Source organism: Branchiostoma belcheri, unplaced genomic scaffold, assembly GCF_001625305.1.
Source record: "Branchiostoma belcheri isolate BF01 breed outbred unplaced genomic scaffold, Haploidv18h27 scaffold24, whole genome shotgun sequence".
NCBI lineage: Eukaryota > Metazoa > Chordata > Leptocardii > Amphioxiformes > Branchiostomatidae > Branchiostoma > Branchiostoma belcheri.
Window position 1 is genome coordinate 2,594,225 of NW_017803843.1, and position 19,033 is coordinate 2,613,257.

The following is a 19,033-nucleotide window of genomic DNA, read 5'->3' on the forward strand; positions in this document are numbered from 1 at the left end:
CATGCTCTTATTACAGATACAGGTTTGATGTGGATTAAATGAAGGGTACTTGCAGAGGAAAATGATAGAACCTGACAGTTAAATGGCTCGCTGTCATGAAAGCAAAGCATGAGGTTTAGCTGTGCATGCTGAAAAAAGAAAATGTGCTTTTGTGGTGCAGCTGTGTAATTATTTGTTTTTCATTCAGGTTAACATACCCAGGACAGGTCTGAAATGCAATATGGGTCCATTTACCCTGTTTGCCAATGTTATTTGTTGGTTCATAAATAATGCTGTTGTTGAATATAAATAGAACAAGCTGAAAATAAATAACAAGTAGTGGTTAAATAAGTACTGTAGGCAGGGTATTGATCCATGTTTGTCCTGAGCACTATGAGATATTGTTGTGGTTTCCTTATATACTAATTTATGAACATTTTGAGGGATTGTTCATGCATGGGAGAAATAATCGTAGTCAAAGACAAGCCATTACCTGGTAGTACATGCAGATTTTGTGGTCTAATGGTCATCAGGATCAATCTTGTATAAACCAAATACATGTACTGTATTTTCTGGTATTGGGGTTAGGAGATTAATTGAAGCTTTTGTGATGATATAGGCTGTTTATATTTAGTGTGTTACAGTAGCTTCAGAGTCAGACCACAGGACAATCCTAATGTGGTCTACTAGAGCTAGATATTACCAACAACTGGCTAGAGTGAAACGTTATCCCCTCTTGTAGGATAATGTACATGTCATGTCGGTATTTAGTTTGGTTATTGTGATAGAATAATAGTAGATCTAGTCCTACAAATCAGGTATGTGTAATGATGGAATCATTGTACTTTTGTGGATGTTCAATAGAGCATGAAAGTCTATCACTCCATATTGAGGTAACATGTACTAGTAAGGTAGAATCCTTGATGAGGTACTACTACTAGTCTGGTTGGACTGGTTGACACAACTACTTATTGAAATAGAGACCGGCAGAAATTTCACTGATCATACATCAGCAACTACTGTAGATTAATCTGACTATGAACATTGAAAAAGAATTACACTCTACATGCAAGTTGGCAAAAAATTGTATACATATTTTGATAAAGTTCAGGGGGCGGGAGGGGGGTACATGATGTCCCTCTGCCTTATGCACCTTTTGTACATTCAGATTTGAGTGAAAATCATGCTTGCTTCCTTAGAATAGAGTTCACTAGCTACTAGTATATATGAATCTCAAGCCCAAAAAGCCAAATATTCACTCCCACACATTTTCAATTTGGAGTCAGATAAGCACAAAAATTCTCATTCATGATAGAAAATCAATGTTCAAACATACAGGTACCAAAAATTAGGTTAGAAGTAAATTTCCCTTCTCATAAATTCAACATGAATCCATTTCTGGGTGCAATGTGCCAGGGTGTGAGTACAGCTGGTAATGATCAGTATTGCAAACAAAAATTTCCATACACAACTTGTGTACCATTATTTGGACCAGTGTAGGAGATAAAGGTACCTAAGTAAATATTATACATTGGTATAGCTCCAATTTTGCTTGATTTGCAGGTGGTTTTTCAAGTCCTGATATTGGAGAATGCCTTAACACATCTGAAATCTGACCAAAGCATATTATGAGCTGAATTTCATATGTTGTCATATGTGGGCAAGGGGAATTGATATTGGAGGGCCTGGGTTTCAAGTTCAAGTTGTGGACGGAGAATTACGCTCTTTACACTGGAATATATATTATTGGGAAGGGACAAATATTTCACCTGATTTACTCAATAAAATTTGTTAATGATGCTTGGACGTTGGAGCAACATTCAGATGTCAGATGAAAATTTTGTCAACCATGCCATGTACATTTTGTACTTTTGACAGTGTGTGCATACTAGTAGTCTGTGCATAATGTCATATTAAAACCAAGATATTGGATAGAGAAATTTTTGTAAGCTTTCAGTTACTGGTAGCACAAGTTTATTGCTATCAAAGTTGCATAAATTTCTGAAATGGAAGTATGGCCACAGACTGCCATAGAGACATGTAATCACTGCAGTTGCACGGCTTGCCTCTCCTGCATGGGAGGGTGGTATGTACTGTGTCTTTAGCCAATGGTACAAGTATTTACAGCCACTTAGTGTCACAGGCACATATTAAGATAGCGCCATGCTGTCATTGGGAAAATTCTCTGGCTTCTACCACTCTGAATGCATGCCAAGTTGCCGACATTAACACATCTTGTCAATATTTTATGACCACCACCATATCTGCTGCATTAATACCCCTGCTAAGATGGTTTAGAAGGTAAGAAAGATACATTGCAGATGTGAGGCTAATGGTGTATATGTGAGTCATCGAGAACTATGGCCCATCAAGTTACTTAACTTAGTATGCTGTTTTTACTCTACCTGTACCTGAGCCTTATTGAAGTGAAATGATGGTACCATTGTTGTTCTAACCAGTATTTGTGCTTCATATGTCATTGTAACCTCCATGTTTACATTCTTATGCCAACAGGTTGACTTGGAGCCTGCAGGTAAAGTGCACCTGATAGTGGAGCTGAAAGGTGCTGCCTGTGAGTCTGGTAAGGTGGCATTTGGTAGACATGCTTTAAAAAATAGGTTCTCTAACATGAAATATTAGTCTCATGCACATGCTGTTATCAACCAGTGGACATTTCATTGCCCTTGGAAGGCTGTCGGATCATCCCAAAGTTTCTTGGCAAATGCAGTGATTTTGATATATCAACAATTATGGTATATTACAGTAGTGAGTCATTGCCTCTATGATGTACACAGGCCTCAGTCCATGTCTATTTACTGTAAATTGATATTAAAACAAAGTCTCAGGACATGATGATGTCAAAACACAGTTCATAAAGCTGAGATCAAAGCGTAGTCATAGATCCTTTAAAGCTTGGAAAACAATACGACCTGTTCCGAATTATGAATAAAACATTTGCTTATTGTCATGACTCTTGAGTATTTTGTAAGTTATGCTGTTCCCCCCACAGCCGCTGCCTCAGCCTCTGCCTCAGCCTCTGCCGCGGCGGAGAAGGTCTTCAGACCCGGCATGGGCCGACACCAGCGGAAAAATGCCATGCGACGACGTGTCCACCAGGTCAATGGGCACAAGTTCATGGCCACTTATTTACGACAGCCAACGTACTGTTCTCACTGCAGAGACTTTATTTGGTAAGTTAACCAGCAGGGAAAACGTTACAGATCTATATACGCTGTCACTCATTATAACATTGATGTTGCATAAGGTGTTGCCTTCACTTATTGTATATTAGCATTTAGAATTTTTGTCAGTGCTGCTATCAGCAGCAGCATTTTTTTGCATGGATTTGTGCTTGTCAGAAAAACCTTTGTCACATCTTTATAACATAACATAACATAACATTCCATAGTTGTTGGAAAAAGTGGCAGAAAATTGGTGCCTTCTCAGAAGAGGTGTTTGTAATTGACAAGCACGGGAATCATCATCAGTAATGGGATGATCCAATTCTAATTACTTCTGTCAGTCTGCTGTGGGAGTTACAATCTCTTCCAGGAACTAGGCAGTACATTACTGTTAAACTGAGTACTAAACTGAGTACATCTCCAGCCTAATTATGTTTGGTACCTAGTTTGTGTCACTGGGATTTTAATCCAGGTAGTTTTGTTTCTTAGAACTGTTTTGACCCCTTTCACATGCCTACCTACAGGGGAGTTCTTGGAAAGCAAGGATACCAGTGCCAAGGTGGGTGTACAACAGCATATAATAAGCTCCTAATAAACTGTACAAAGGTCTCCTTTTGACTGAAAGAGAGATATCTCATTAGGTATAAAGATTATAGTCCATAACTTCTGATTCATGTAGTCCTGTGTTCAGGTTAAGTCATTTGAAATTCATGTTGTTATTGAAGACAACATGCAGTCATGCACCCAAATAGGAGTAGATGTTGTACCTATTTGCAAGCAATTGATATGTTTTCCCTCCACATTTTTCAGTTTGTACCTGTGTGGTTCACAAGAGATGCCATGAACTGGTCGTTACAAAGTGTCCGGGACAGAAGGAAGCCATGCAAGATGAGGTAGAGATACCTAATATGCAAAACATCTCTTCTTGTAGATTTCATACTAATTCATCTTTAGGCAGGTTCATGTATCTACCCCATGCCCTTATATCAAACCAGAATTTTTGTACAAGAAACATTACTGGGGTATATTAGTTTTACATTTTGAAGTGAGCAAAGTAAGAAATTTATTATTAAATTTCACTGGGAAGTCAACTTGTACAAAACAGTTGTAAATGTTTTGTATTCCATCAGGAATGGGTCATAAAAACAACAATGTAAACAAAATGATGACAATTAAAATGAATTGTAATAGTTAACAGCTTCTTGAGATTTAACAGTTTCTTCTCATCTGTGCAGTTTCTCACCTCAAGATTTAGTATCAACATGCCTCATCGATTCAGTACTCATACCTACAAGCGCCCTACCTTTTGTGACCATTGTGGATCTTTGCTGTATGGACTTTTTAAACAAGGGCTCCAATGTGAAGGTATTTGTTTTCTTTATGTCTAAACAATAACCGGGTATCAGTACAGCTAAAGCTAATAGTACTGTACAATAATCTAATAGATGACCAATAAAAACCCATATAACATGTAGTAAGTGATAGAATTATACATTGAGCGATCAAACTTTACTTTATTAAATATGTGTCAATGAAGTTTCAGATTTTAGGACCCAATTTGAAGTGAGATGTCCGTTATTGAACTTGGCTCTTGCAGAAGTTTTTATAAATGCCTTGCTATAAGTCTGCCTGCTTATTAATGAGTATGTTATGCCTGTTTTTTTTCAACAAGGCAAATTGGCTATTTACAAGGTAAAGGTGAACAAGTGAACCTCCTTGGTGTGAAAAAAAGGCATCTTTCCACTAGCACTTGTTTTAGAAAAAGTTGGTTGATCATGGCGATGTACACCCTTTGTAGGGAGGATATTTTTTGTGTTTCTTGTCACAGCTTGCAAGATGAATGTGCACATGAGATGTCAGAAGAACGTGGCGCACAACTGTGGCATCAACCCCAAGGAGATCGCTCTGAAACTGGCCGAGCTCGGCCTCACAGGCGACAAGTTAACACCAAGGAAAAAGAAGGGCGGCTCCATGGCTTACCATCAGGGCAGACCCCATCAGGTAAACAAGGCAAGAGATCTGTGGAAATCTTTGAAACAAACAGTCCCAGCTTCATGGGTTCAAGATAAGAAATTAAAGGTAGGTTCAGTGGAAATACAAAATGGAGGCTGTATCCTACAGGAAAGAAAAAGGGCAAGATGGCTGCTTGAAACAGAACACCTTTGTTCTGAATTTTTCAATAGACATATATATTCATATTAGAATGAATAGAATACCCTCTTCCCAACAGAAAAAAAATGTTTATTCGCTGTCTTGTCCTATGATTTTTTTCTTTGATGAAGCAGCCTTTATCAGTTTGGCATGGCTCTTTGCACTCTTCACCTTTGGGCATTATGGCAAGCATTCCAATACTAAAAAAGGTAAAGCAGTTATCCTCTTTTGAGCTGGAGCATGATACACTTTTAACTACTTGTGGAGTTTCTTTAACCAAGCCTCATATAATGTTATATCTTATAAGCTGTATCTTTGGTCTTAAGGTATCCTATATAGGTGTACCATCCTGTATTCATTCATTTTGTTTGTCTGAAATATGTGAAGTGTCTTATATCTATAAAAGTCATATTGATGATGTTAATACAACCACTGTTGACAAAGAACTGCTTGTGTGGTACAGACCTCCAATACTCATGACACAGCCAAGAAGGCAGAGCTGGAGGGAAAGGGAGACAATGAGAAACAGGACAAGAGACCACACTCTGCCCCCAGAATAGATGGTAAGGGTGCCTGCTGAATGGACCTTTCAATAGACTGAGTGTCCTGCTCTCATTAGAGCTTTTGTAGTATGTAATCCTTCATATATGACAATGCTCTGTGTATTTGTATGTATGCTCTATGTGCTGATATTTGATAGGTTTGCCCAAAAATTCTTAGATATTAAAAAAAGGGAAGCAATGAATGAATAGGTGCTATATTTGTGTCTTATACAATGTTTTCTAGAATCCTGAATAATGTGTTACAAAATACATGTGCACAGTGTGTGTGTGTTGCTTACAGTAGATATATTAAGTGAACAAGATACATGTACCTGCAATGGACTAAGAATGCTTTGTTTTGCAGACAAAGAGAAGCCGTGCACAGACATGAATGAGAAACCACAGAATGTGGAGGAGAATGCCAGCTCTACATCCAGTAACAGCACCGTGACCTCACCTGACCTGTCTGGGGCTCCTGATATAAGACATCGCAGATTGAAGCTGGACGACTTCAATTTCATCAAGGTTCTAGGAAAGGGCAGCTTTGGCAAGGTACAGCTATCTTTGCCCTCATGATGTGGTTATATGAAGTGTTGGTTATACCAATTCAGCATTTAATGTTTGAACTGTTTCTCACAAAATTCATATCTTGGAAATGAAAAGATAATTTTCCATACCTTTTAAAGAATTGGACACAGATGATATAGTAATTACACCAGTAATTCAGCAGTCAGAACAACATCAACATCAGATCCTGCACACACCATCATGCTGGGCTATATTTTCCTCACATTTGCTTGTCCTCATCCCACAAACTGGCCGTTAGTGAAGTCGTTTCTACCACATTTGCCTTGGGGCAGAATAAACCACTGCAATTTACATGTAACACCAAGATCCACCACTTCCACATTTAACATCTGGGTAGCAGACTTGAAAATGTCTCAATATTTGACACATCCCACATTGATGATTACAATAGATGAGTTAGGATTACACTGCTGCATCAGGCACCACAACATGCATAACAGAAGCATGAGAGCTTGCGTTGTGCTGAATGTGCAGGTGATGCTGGCAGAGCTGAAGGAGTCTGATGATGTTTACGCCATCAAAGTGCTGAAGAAGGACGTCATCATCCAGGACGATGATGTGGACTGTACCATGACGGAGAAGAGGGTCCTGCTACTGTCCAGGAAACACCCCTTCCTCACGGCACTGCACGCCTGCTTTCAGACTAAGGTAGGGATGCCAGAGTGTATTGTTGTGCTGCTGCCTATGTTGCTGAATCCATCCTGATGTCTAGAGTAGTGATGCCAGACAGGGACAGTCTAGTCTGCAAGGGTTAATCAATTGAAAATGGAGTGACTAAATACTTTTGGTAAACTGAAACTTGGCCATGTGCTTCTTGAGCTTCTTTACTTAACTTGCGACATGCTTTTTATCATAAAACCAAAAACCAATTAAAAGTATTATGTTGTGCTGTATTAGACCAGATGAAAATATCATGTTGTGCTACATTTGCCCAATTTGGGCTTTTGCAACCAGTTGTCTGCTATGGTTCTGTTCTTGGTCCTGTATTCACTCAGTAACTTGATGTATGATTGACCGATGAATAATTTACTACAGTAAGCTAGTCTGTCAGCTCAAGTTGGTAAATGTTAGAAGTGTTTAATATCATCCATTGTTCATTTTCCCAGGACCGCCTGTTCCTTGTCATGGAGTATGTGAATGGAGGGGACCTGATGTTTCAGATTCAACGGGCTAGAAAATTTGACGAACCACGTTCGAAATTTTACTCTGCAGAAGTTATTCTGGCTCTGATGTTTTTACATGAACATGGAATCATCTACAGGTTGGTACAAACATTTCTAGTTTTAGTATAAAATCAGTACTAATATATCTATTTTCCTTGCAGTAGATACATGTACAGTTTTGTGAGCATGTGCACTTAAACAAATTCATCTTACAATTTGTGTATTTCTTCAATGTAAACAGTGCCTTGCATATTGTAGGTGAAGGTAAGTATGTATGTTCTGTGTATGAGGCTACACTTCACAATACAAAAGCTCATTATGGAAATGTGTACACATCTGTGAATGTTTACCCTCCTATATTAGCCTGTTGCTAGCATAGGTACTTGTTGACATAAATAGAAACACTTTCATCGCTAATGGAATTCATTGTTATGTCATTATATTGAGACATTACTCATACACAAGTGCCATTTGTTGATGAATTACTGATAGTCTTGAGTGGTGCAACTTCATTTGTTTCTCCTTTGCAGAGATTTGAAATTGGACAACATCCTTTTGGATGCTGATGGCCATATAAAACTTGCCGACTTTGGCATGTGTAAAGAGGGCATTCTGAACGGGAAGCTCACCACCACATTTTGTGGAACACCAGATTACATTGCTCCTGAGGTAAGAAATTGGTCCTTGCTTGTCTCAGCTCCCATCTTCATTTGCTGTTTGATGTAACTTACTGTTCCAGGAAAGAAATGACATGACATGGCAGTACTTATAGTACTGTAGTATCCATACTGTAGTATCCATGTTTGTGTACCCCTCATCCTGAGACAGGTATGTACGTAACAGTTTGTTCCCTTTCAGATCCTGCAGGAGTTGGAGTATGGCCCCTCCTGTGACTGGTGGGCCCTGGGGGTGCTGCTGTATGAGATGATGGCCGGCCAGCCACCATTTGAGGCTGATAATGAAGATGACCTGTTTGAATCTATCCTGCATGATGATGTTTTGTATCCAGTATGGCTTAGCAAAGAAGCTGTAGCTATCTTAAAAGCTGTGAGTAATAGCATACTTGTATATTTGATCTTATTTCATCATATCAGATTTGTCAACTTCAATAACATTAGGAGTTATCTTTTCTGTCCTAACTGCTGATAGAATGAAAGGTGACATTGTAGCTGAACTGAATTGAGACAGGGAGGAGAACAGTGGCTACATGAGCACTTTACAGTGGATTGTGTTTGCCTTCCACAGTTTATGACCAAGAACCCTGCCAAGCGGTTGGGCTGTGTTGCTGCTCAGGGAGGGGAGGCTGCCATCAAACAACATGTTTTCTTTAAAGACATAGACTGGGAAGCACTGTTAGATAGAAGAGTAAAACCGCCCTTCAGACCAAAAATTGTGAGTATTCAGTGACCAGTAACTATTTTCATATGTCAACTTCATATGTGATTCACAGAAATCAGCTCCTTGCTCAGGTCAGATTTAACTTGGTTACCAATACTAAGGGGTCTTTATTTTTTCTGTGCATGTGAGCAGTCTTCCAGTGCAATTATTTACATATATACATGAGCTTAGCTTAGCTGCCTCTTGTTTCATTTGGTCGTGTTTTCTATTTTTTTCCATCAGAAAACGAAGAAGGATGCCAATAACTTTGATCAAGATTTCACACGAGAGGAGCCAGTTCTTACGCCTACTGATGATGCAGTGGTGAAGGCAATCAACCAGGAGGAGTTTAAGGGATTTTCTTTTACTGGCGACGACACAGAGGTGTAGGGGGAAGTGTATGCACAGGTCCTGCTGCTAGTCATTCTCTGGTTTGTACTCCAAGCACTGTCTTTATGCAAAGATGCTGTGTAAACTTACAAGAAAAATACAACAGTCTTATACAGTGGAAGGCAAGTGACATAGGCAGAGTGTTGCCTACAAAAGTTGTATCTGGTCTCTTGCACAAGCACCAATGTTTTCTCAAACATAGTAGAAATTCCTACAACCAACTCTGTTTTCCTCAATAGGACCTCTTGTGATGATACGTGATAGTATGGAGTGATAGCGTAGCAATGTACAGAACCTATAAGAATCTCTTTTACCAGGGGAGAAATTTTTGATGTTTTTTCTTGTGCAATTGATGTTTTCGTGCAGTCAACTGATGCAGTTACTGGCTCCCATCCTGTGATTGAATAGCTGTAGAAGGTTTTTTATGGGATAATTGCCAGGTGTGTTTTTTTTAAAGAAGAGCAAGAAGTGCAAAATACTTGTAGTCATTGTGATAATCTTGTGGCATTACGAGTGCAAAACTGCTACTTATTTGTATAAATATTAGTACCTGTCAACATGTTACAGAGAAGTAAGAGTTTCTACAAAGAAAAAACTCATTCCTACCATCCTGCCAACTCTGCCTTCTGGATGAATGTGTTGATGTCCTTGTCTTCTCCTGATGTAATTTATGTGTAGCTGCTCCTGTGCAGGTGTTCCTAGAAGCTGGTTGTGTTTGGATGTGGTAACTTAAGTGATTCAGGAGCTTTTTAGAGTACTGGATATCCTCATTATTCTGTGAACTACACAGGAGATGGTTGATAGTATTGCAAATGGCAGTTTGTTTCAGCTGATGAGCTTCAGAAGGTCTTTTGTAACAGTGTAACAAAATGTTCTTACTCTAGTTAATCACTGTAATACCATCATCTTGTAACATTCATACAAAACAGAATAGGACCAATAGATGGCCTCCACCTCCCCGTTATTGTAGAGCCATGATAAAACTGTTTCAATATGTATATGTATGGAGCTGGTTTGTCTACTGAAAGTATATCTGAGTGAGGGAAAGCAGCAGAAACAACATTAGGCTCAATTGGGTGTGCATGTTGCAACCAATGTTGTAGGGATGCTTTTAATGTTAGAATAGTGTGTTTTGAATCAGAATCAGAAGAATGTTGTTTCTCAAGGCATTGTTTGTCATTTTTATCTGACAATCAAGGATCCTATTGTTCTTGCAAAATATGATGCTGTTTGGCCAAAACTTTGACAGACCTTACAGACTTAACAAAAGTAAAGATAATCTTGCTACTTTCTCAATCTCTGACAGGAGTTCTGGAGCTTTATCAGTGTTGGAGCAAGAGTAGCAACGGCCAGTACTCAGACAGGTTCTGACGTTTTAGATGTTGACTGTCATTCTCGTATATAAGCATTGCTTTGACTACATCTTCAAACTTGGAAAGTGTTTGGTCTTCAAGGAACACCAGGAAGCTTTCTAGTGATAGCAAGGATTTCTTGCCTGCCATGTTTTTTTTTCTCTTCTGGAAATATTTTAAACGCTCTGCAGCATGTGCCAAACAATTTATGGTGAAGGAGCTTAGTTCTTTGAATTTTGAAGTAACATTAGTGAGTGAGCCTTGGAAGGAGGGTAACATGACTGTACCTCAAACCCTGCAACATGTTGCAACATGTTTTAACTCTATTGCTACCACCATAAGATGACACATATTGTTCTTGTCTTTTGTCAGCTTGTGGTCTTGTCATTGTTGCAACTTGGTGCCTCACTGTCTTCAGGTAGTCATGTTCTTTGCAAGTGTACCAGTTTTCAGAGGTTATGTTGACTCAAGTCAAGACTGACGAGTGTGATAAAAACCGCTTGTGTCCCTGTCACTCTCTACATCAGGCAACCTTCATAAGGATAGCTCAAGGGAGAACTGGACTGCTGATGCTCCACAACATACATGTCTACAATTGTACTTTAGAAGGTAGAGAACTTTAGGCATGATGTTTGCATTTTGACTATAGAAGGTTAACAGCCACAATACCATCCAGCTATGCCAGGTGGAGGCTTGTTAGGTAGATGTCACTGTCCTCTCCTGAATCCATACCACATCACAGTTGCTCTGCAGATTTTGTGAGTAATCTGCTCTACTTTGCTTTGAAGAGTCGGGTCAATGTTTCCCAACCATACCCATGCAGTCTGATATGGTAGACATGCATCCATGTCACTCTGCTGTTGTTACCAGTGTTCCTGAAGTGCACATGGAGTACATGTATTGGACTTGCTGTCAATCATGCCAGAGTGATGGACTTTGGAAAATTCACGGATCTTGCTTTGTCATGAATTTGAAAGAAAACTGCCACCTAAATCAACCAAGGAAGACCTACCAAGACCTGAACAAACTTTTCACCACAAAACATTTATCACATTTGTCTGGAGATTTGTTATCACAAGAAGCTAGTTTGTCAAATATGTTGTATAGAAAGGTCTCTATAGTTTTAGTGGTGTGTGAATGTGTGAATATTTGGTCTACTATTCCTAGCTTTTCATAGATGTGAAAAGACAAAAGGTGTCCATCTAATTGTTAACATGTTCTTAAAAAAGATGAAAAGTCTGTTTTTACAAGTCAACATTAGAATAAATATTAGTTCTGTCTGCTACATAATATAGCACGTGCTCAACATTGGCCTGTTGTCTTGCTGGTCAATCCTATAAATATAAACTTTTCTCGTTGTGTCAAACTGTGTCAGGTACGAAATGCCATACATCCCTAGTCACTGATGCTGTACATGTGCAAAGTTGTTCAAGAAGACAGAAATGGTTTTATTGTCAGGTGAAGGTGGATCTGTGTAAACACTAGTTCTGCAATCTTTATGTATAAAAAAGAAGTGTGAAACAAGCTTCAAGATCTGTATTGTGAATTTGTTTCCTTGTAATATTGTGTGCTGTCTAACAAGGCCTTGTACATAGGGATAAGGAAATTTCAAAATCTCTTTTGTAAGATGCATGATAATGACTGACTGTCCAAGGACATGAATATGTATATTCTATTGTGAATACCTGTAGAGCATGTATGCTTGGAAAATATGGAACAGTATTATTGTGAAGTTTCAACCCTGATTTGCATTTTGTGTTTTGTAAGTTTAATACGGTGTGTGTTCTCTGAACCAGTGGTAAATGGGATTGTCCATTTAAAGTTGTTTGACTGATGAGACTAGCAGACTACTTGTTGTCTTTAAGTAGGAAGACCTCTGAACAGATGTGTTATTTGCTTGCAAGAGATCTCTATGGAATAAGAGGAACTTGGATTGGAGGCAGTTGTGCTTCTGTCATGCATGCAAAGATGATGATAACAGGATGTAAAGTGTCTGGAAGTCAGAACATCATGAAAATAAATTTCTCAGAGACAAGACCCTGAGTCATGTGTTTTGTGTAGCAAGTCAGTAGTCATTTTACATGTTGATAGATGAATAATGACAATAGCAACCCACATGGTGACGCAGAATTGACTCAAAGCAACATATGATGAAGATTTTGGTGCTTATGTCTTTCGTCAGAATCGCACTGCAAATAACAAACATAACACACAATATGCTGTGTTCAAAGAACAGCTATATTCCATTTGAAGGTAAGCACACCGCACAAGTCTGCTTGCATGTAACAGTCTCCAAAGCAATAGCAAATTAATACAGAAGTAATAATATTGAGTCATAATTTTCCTGGCCAGCTTCACTATTATCCTACACTGGTGGTATGCTACTCGACATGTAGGGAAGGATGTAAAGAAGAAATGAAGCGTTTGTTCACGTGAGAAATCTATACAATGAGGGGAATCATGATTGTATCTATTATAATTCAGCTTGACAAAAATAGCAAGCAAATTTCATTATGTTTCAGTGATACTTAACAAACTGAACAGAGCACTTTTCACTAATTTTGTGTAACTGATATTCCTTTCTTTCACCATTGATGTTCTACAGATACTCCTAAGAATTGCTAATTATACTACTGGCTTTCTATTTCAATGTTAGGTTTACGTATCAGTGTAAGCCAAAACACTATGGCATGTATATTTTGTGTGGAAGTATGCGAGAAGGAAAGAAAGCATGTGTGTGTAGTATGTGCATACTGTATAGGGGCTACTTGTATTCTTTTTAACACAATGGACCACACATTTGTACTAGTAACTTGCAGTCATTGCCTTTCACAAAATGCAGAATCTAATGTCTACTTAAAAAAAACTATGTCTACATTCTCAACATTTGTTGATGAACAAACATGCTCAAACACATCTGATTTCAGCAACGGAGATCTGCAAAAATATTTAGAATATTGTTAGTGTGATGGAAAACAAAATTTTTGCCCATTAATTAGGAAAGAACAGGACTGCCTAATGTACTCTGGGGTGTAATAAGGTCTAAGGTAAGATTTGCTCACCATGCCTCCGAGTCTTTTAGGGCGGCATACTCAGCTGCTTCCTTCTCCTGCAACATAGCAAATATTATTAACTCTCATTATCAGGTCACCATGGTAGAGTATTAACAATATTCACATTCATACTATTATATTAAGTTATTCTTGTTTCTTTACATGGACAAATATAGGTTGAACAAATGAACAAGCTAGCTAAAGAGTTATGAGTAAGTACTGTACCTTTGGTGTTGTTTCAGGGGCTTCCATTTCCATCTCCAGTGCTGTTACTTCAGCAGTGATTGGTTGGCTGCATTAGTAATAGGAAAACAAACATATCTATAAAGACATTGCTTTTAAAGTTTGTATAATGCTATTAAAAGCAGTGAAGCTGGAATTAGTACAGACAACAGGTTTCCTGTGGTAATACTGACAATACATGTGTCTACCTACCTCTGAGTTGGCTGTTTGTAAACATTTGGTGTTGAACCTAGGGCCAAAATAAGACATCAGAAATGCATCAATGAAATATAATGATATTACTTGGATTATTGGATTATTTCTATGAAGGCTTTTGTTTTTTTCCAATACAGGACTGTGTAGCATTATTCAAAAGAATTCTTAGATATAGCATTTTCAACTGGATATGAAAATTATCATGGTGCTTAGCAGTGCCTGACAATGCAGAAAGAAAACAACTTTAAGATACTTTGAGTTGAACTATCTCACTGAGTCAGAAGAATACAATGGTGGTTGAAAGGAGTCCCCAGGTATATGACAAGTAACAGGAACTTTAATTGTATAAGCACTAAGGAATCTTACCTCGTCGCTTGACCAGCTGGAAAGCAATGACAGCGACAACAATGACGACCACCAGGGCTAGCACGGCTCCAATCACACCACCAATGATCTTAGCCCGTACTGTGGAGGCAGACAAGACCCTTCTTAATCCAGAGGCAGAGCAAATATCAACTCTAAAGATGCCTTTAAGTTTATGTGCTACCACTTAAGTGTTAGTAGAATGTTTCGGGTGGAATTTGTATCGTAGTGATAATTCCGAACTCTTTTTAAATCATTGTCACATCATTTGATATGGAAATGGTGCAATGGACACACACAAATAATGAATGCACTAGAATGTATATACAAAACATTCACGATCTACTTAAAAAAATTAGAATATGATAAAGAAATATTCACTTGTGTTTTAGCAATGCTTTTCACCAAAAAGTCCCTCACAACTTTAATCATGATTAATTCTAAGTGCAAGATGCTTACGTAAGGCATCGACTCTGTCGTCCACCTGCAGTTCCACCTCATTGATGATGTTTTCTGGAGCTGTAGGGAGGAAGACGATAGTTAGACAGACAGCGTAACTTTTTAATTTGGGCAACATTACTGTTTTCCAACCTGTCCTTTGCCTAAGATGCAACATATAGTTTGTATGAAACCATTAAAATGATACCACTTGTGATAATGACTCATCATCTAGCACTGTCGATTATGTGTCACCTGGAAATGTTCAAACCAACAGGAGATAGCTGGAACGTCATGATTCCTATGTAGCATACCTCTCACAATGATGCTGGTTGCAGCACTGCGTTCCTCAAACGCGTTCTGAGCAGTGCACTCATATCTCCCCTCATCGCTGGACTGCACATCGTAGATGGTGAGGTGCTCCCCGATGAAAGTTTCCTGGCCATTGGGAAGCATCTGGCCGATCCTCCTCCAGACGTACACGGGCTCGGGCTGACCGCTGGCCCTGCACTCCAGCACCACGTCCTTCCCGGCCGGGATGTTGTTCTCCATGTAGGGGCTGACTCGGATCTCCGGAATGCCTGGCCTAGCTGTGGGAAGATAGTTACAAGCCATACATGCGTATTTGCAAGTACATGTAACCCAATACACCCTACAGATGTTGTCCATGCACCGAAGTCACGTCTTCATTATATATATATAGTTTTATGAGTTTGGAACTTTCAGAAATGACAAGCGAGGTCTTGCCTGCATCTTTATGAGAAAAAATCTCTGAAAAGTCATTGGGAAACGAAAACCTCCTGAAAGGGTTCAAATGGTTACATGTAATATTACATAACATAATTGTTGAATTCCTATCCACTTCAGGGGCTAAAAAATATAAGGGTATAATTGTTGACAAAAGATGTGCAGTAAATAGATACACTTACCCAGGGTGATGTTTGTGTACAGGCGCCTTTCGAACAGCAGTGGATGTTGAGCTTCGCAGCTGTACCTGTCGTTCAGGTTCCTCTCCTCATCTATACGGAACCGGATAGTCGCACCTGCGTCTTCGTAGCCTGTGATACTGGTGTAGTTTCGGAAGAGGGCGTCCACGAACAGTTGCTCCCTTCCGCGCGGGTTGTCCTGTGTGTTGTTCCACCAGCTCAAGGTGGGGCCGGGGTTGCCGTCCGTGGAGTTGCACATCATCATCACTTCCCTGGTTTCTGGCAGATAGAAGGCCCTGATTGTTGGACGCGTCGGTTTAGCTGTTGAACAAAAAATAAATAAATCGTTGATGAAGTCCTCGCAACTTACCAGTGACCGACTTGCGGTGGGTCATCTATTGAGCATTCCAGGACTGACAGCAAACAAGGTAAGTCACAATAGACAAAGATATGCCTTCTCAAACCCCATAATCTCCCTATGCAGCTAACACTTCAATCCATCCTGTCCATCCTATATATAAAACCGCCCAGTATGAGCATAGCCTTGCTCACCGCGGACCTCCAGGTACATGGTGGCCTCTGCCCGGTGTCTCTGGGTCCCACTGAACAGCTCCACCTCACACACAAATGTTCCGTTGTCTCGGATGTTAGCGCGTGTGATGGTCAGCCTGTTTCGTCCCATTTCGTCCACTTCCAGGTTAGTGCGTCCTTCGTAGTTGTTGAAGGTGCCGTAGGAGACGAAGTTCCTCTGTGTGTTGAAGTTCAGGACCTCGTGCCGTCCCCTGTCTTCCCACTCGTAGCCATGCTCCCCGATGTCCCAGTCTTCCTTCCACCAGGTGATCTCCTCCAAGTCGCCTGGCTGAATGGTCCATCCCACGGAGCTGAAGTCGCACTGAAGCGTGACTGGAGTCGCTTGCTCCGGCTCCTCAGGCTCAAGTTCATTCACTCGGTAGTTGATGGGGCCCACATTGAGTGCCACAGACCGCTGAGCAGCTGCCAGAGAAAAATAAGTTCAGATTAACCTCAGGAAAACAAGTCATAGTGATAATGTAATAGATATGAATATAAGCTTCTACTTTGCTCCATAAAATGTGCAAAGTTAATAGTATCCATATGTTTTGAATAATCACTGTGAAGAGCAATTTCGTCCGAGCATATGCAGAGGAAGTATACTCGTCATGTTGAGCTTTTTTGTCCAATGAGGGCGATCATTGACAGGCCGTCATTACCCACGCCAGTACTGGTACTAGTTCAGCATGCGCCGCTATAATGGTTACAAATTCACCACATCGAACGAAGTTACCATGACGAAACTCTTGTCCGCTGCTGTTAATGATTAACATGTTTTCATGACTCAGATTTAATATACAATTTGAACGCGCACAAAAATACACGCCCAACTTCGATTTCAGTTCCTTCAGAACATTCTACATTCCATTACGAAGATTATATTTCAAACTTTTAACTTAAAAGTTAATTTGAATGTTGCTTAGTCTTATCATAGTAAAATCAGTTTTCACAAAAACCGTTGAGGGTACGCCATTACCTCATCCTGTACTAAGTAAACAACGATTCTCCCGCCCAGCCACCACTGGATGGCATGGTCAGAATTTAAATTCAAGAGAAATGTGACTCATGCAGTACACTTTAATCGTTGCAAACATGGGAAGTAACACATTTGCATTTTACTTAACCATGTCCCTAGGAAAGACACAGTAACTACATGAGACAGGTTTCAACCATTTGGTTCGCTTTACCCTGTAATCCAGCAACTTTTTCACTTCGCTTTTTCCATCACACATTCAGTTCATACTCATACGGACCTTCTAAACACATCTTTGTATTGCTTTGGCTCATGTTACATTCAGTCTCATTACCTTCAAAGAAAAAAGATCCACCCGTACGGGTGCCTTTTTTTGTGGCGCCACGTTACGACTACCACGGTAAGTGTACATTGATTTACTAGTATTTGTCCCCACAACCGCCCCGCCATTTTTTTTCGTTTCTCAAGACTTGCTGTCTATCGATAGAGATTCTGCATTTCTGAATCCTGTTAAGTACAGTACATCTCACAAAGCTAAACTGTGGCTTCTACTGTAAACCTCTCTAAGGCTAATTTCGACTTTTTACTGTATTTAGAGTTCATCTGGAAGTCAGTGAACCTTCAGGAGAGTTTGTACAGTACCGCGTCCACACCTGGAGGACTGAGAGTTTGAAAAGGGACGAAAAAGACTCACCTGTCGTGTGCACCAAGGCCAGCAGAGGGAGGAAGATTATTATGCGCATCTTTAGGTTGTGTACTATTCGTCAGAACGATAAATTACTGCAACAAGTCTCTGGGCAGTCTCGCAACAGAACGGCCACGGCGCACGGGTACTCTGTGGACAATGTAACGGTTTTCTGTGGGCAAAGCCTGACTCAGCCGTACCTTTGGTACCTGGCATCGGCGGGTGAATTATTAACAGTAGTCTGTGTGCTAAACCTACGTAAGGTACACATGCAGAGAAGGTCTATTTGTTTAGTGCAGCCATTCAGGGACATGGATTACCTGCAGACGCCTCGTCCCTCTTCTTAAGTTCCACAATAGATTCTGATACTTTAGTTTACAGTAAGGCAAAGGGATTTGGGGATAGTATCCCTGTATCTGTTTATGTGTGGGGATGCTGTAGGCGAAGCGTCGAGCGAGCGACATGATATATGACTGGTTGTTCCAACACTGATGTGTGGCTGCTGTTCGCATTGTGTACAGTCTGGCGTTACACCTGAGGTCTGTGCCATTCTACTGGAGCAATTAAGACGGGGAAGGGGGAAGGGGCGAAGTGCCCGTAAGTTATGGAGGTGCACTTAAAATAAACTTTCCCGGGTTACCACATGCTCTTGGTGTTAGATCACGCGTATTACGTAGCTGGTATAAAATTGTTATTTGACAAAGGAAGTCCTTTGTATAATTTATGTAGTAGCCATGCGCATTGGTTTGCTCAATTTGTGATCACTTGTGACAAAAATTGCAAAATATGTCAGTTAGTATCGCTGTGTGTCATTTTCAGCTGGCAGATATTGTGAAGGAACATATAAGTTGCCATTTTTTATT

The 19,033-nt window shown here is 39.9% G+C and overlaps 2 protein-coding genes across 3 annotated transcripts in view; one reads left to right on the forward strand and one right to left on the reverse strand.

Annotated features, from left to right (window-relative positions):
* The window catches only part of LOC109470969 (protein kinase C epsilon type-like), a 14,007-nt gene extending 425 nt beyond the window's left edge, over window positions 1-13,582 (forward strand). The window contains exons 2-15 of one of the 2 annotated variants that reach the window (XM_019770081.1): window positions 2,494-2,560; window positions 2,990-3,170; window positions 3,686-3,720; window positions 3,972-4,054; window positions 4,397-4,526; window positions 4,990-5,240; window positions 5,776-5,875; window positions 6,219-6,406; window positions 6,917-7,090; window positions 7,549-7,703; window positions 8,136-8,274; window positions 8,464-8,652; window positions 8,851-8,997; window positions 9,226-13,582. In XM_019770081.1, coding sequence (XP_019625640.1) covers window positions 2,494-2,560; window positions 2,990-3,170; window positions 3,686-3,720; window positions 3,972-4,054; window positions 4,397-4,526; window positions 4,990-5,240; window positions 5,776-5,875; window positions 6,219-6,406; window positions 6,917-7,090; window positions 7,549-7,703; window positions 8,136-8,274; window positions 8,464-8,652; window positions 8,851-8,997; window positions 9,226-9,372 — 1,986 coding nt within the window. In that variant the 3' untranslated portion in view covers window positions 9,373-13,582. The remainder of the gene's footprint in view (window positions 1-2,493; window positions 2,561-2,989; window positions 3,171-3,685; window positions 3,721-3,971; window positions 4,055-4,396; window positions 4,527-4,989; window positions 5,241-5,775; window positions 5,876-6,218; window positions 6,407-6,916; window positions 7,091-7,548; window positions 7,704-8,135; window positions 8,275-8,463; window positions 8,653-8,850; window positions 8,998-9,225) is intronic. The other variant, XM_019770082.1, reaches the window with a different exon arrangement.
* LOC109470974 (neogenin-like) lies at window positions 10,876-18,384 on the reverse strand. The gene is made up of 10 exons (XM_019770088.1): window positions 18,180-18,384; window positions 16,495-16,935; window positions 15,946-16,263; window positions 15,331-15,606; window positions 15,038-15,097; window positions 14,582-14,680; window positions 14,213-14,249; window positions 14,003-14,069; window positions 13,787-13,833; window positions 10,876-13,661 (listed from the first exon to the last, which is right to left on the reverse strand). Coding segments are annotated over exons 1-10 (1,395 nt in total). The 5' UTR covers window positions 18,229-18,384; the 3' UTR covers window positions 10,876-13,660.
* Between the last annotated feature and the right edge of the window lie 649 nt (window positions 18,385-19,033).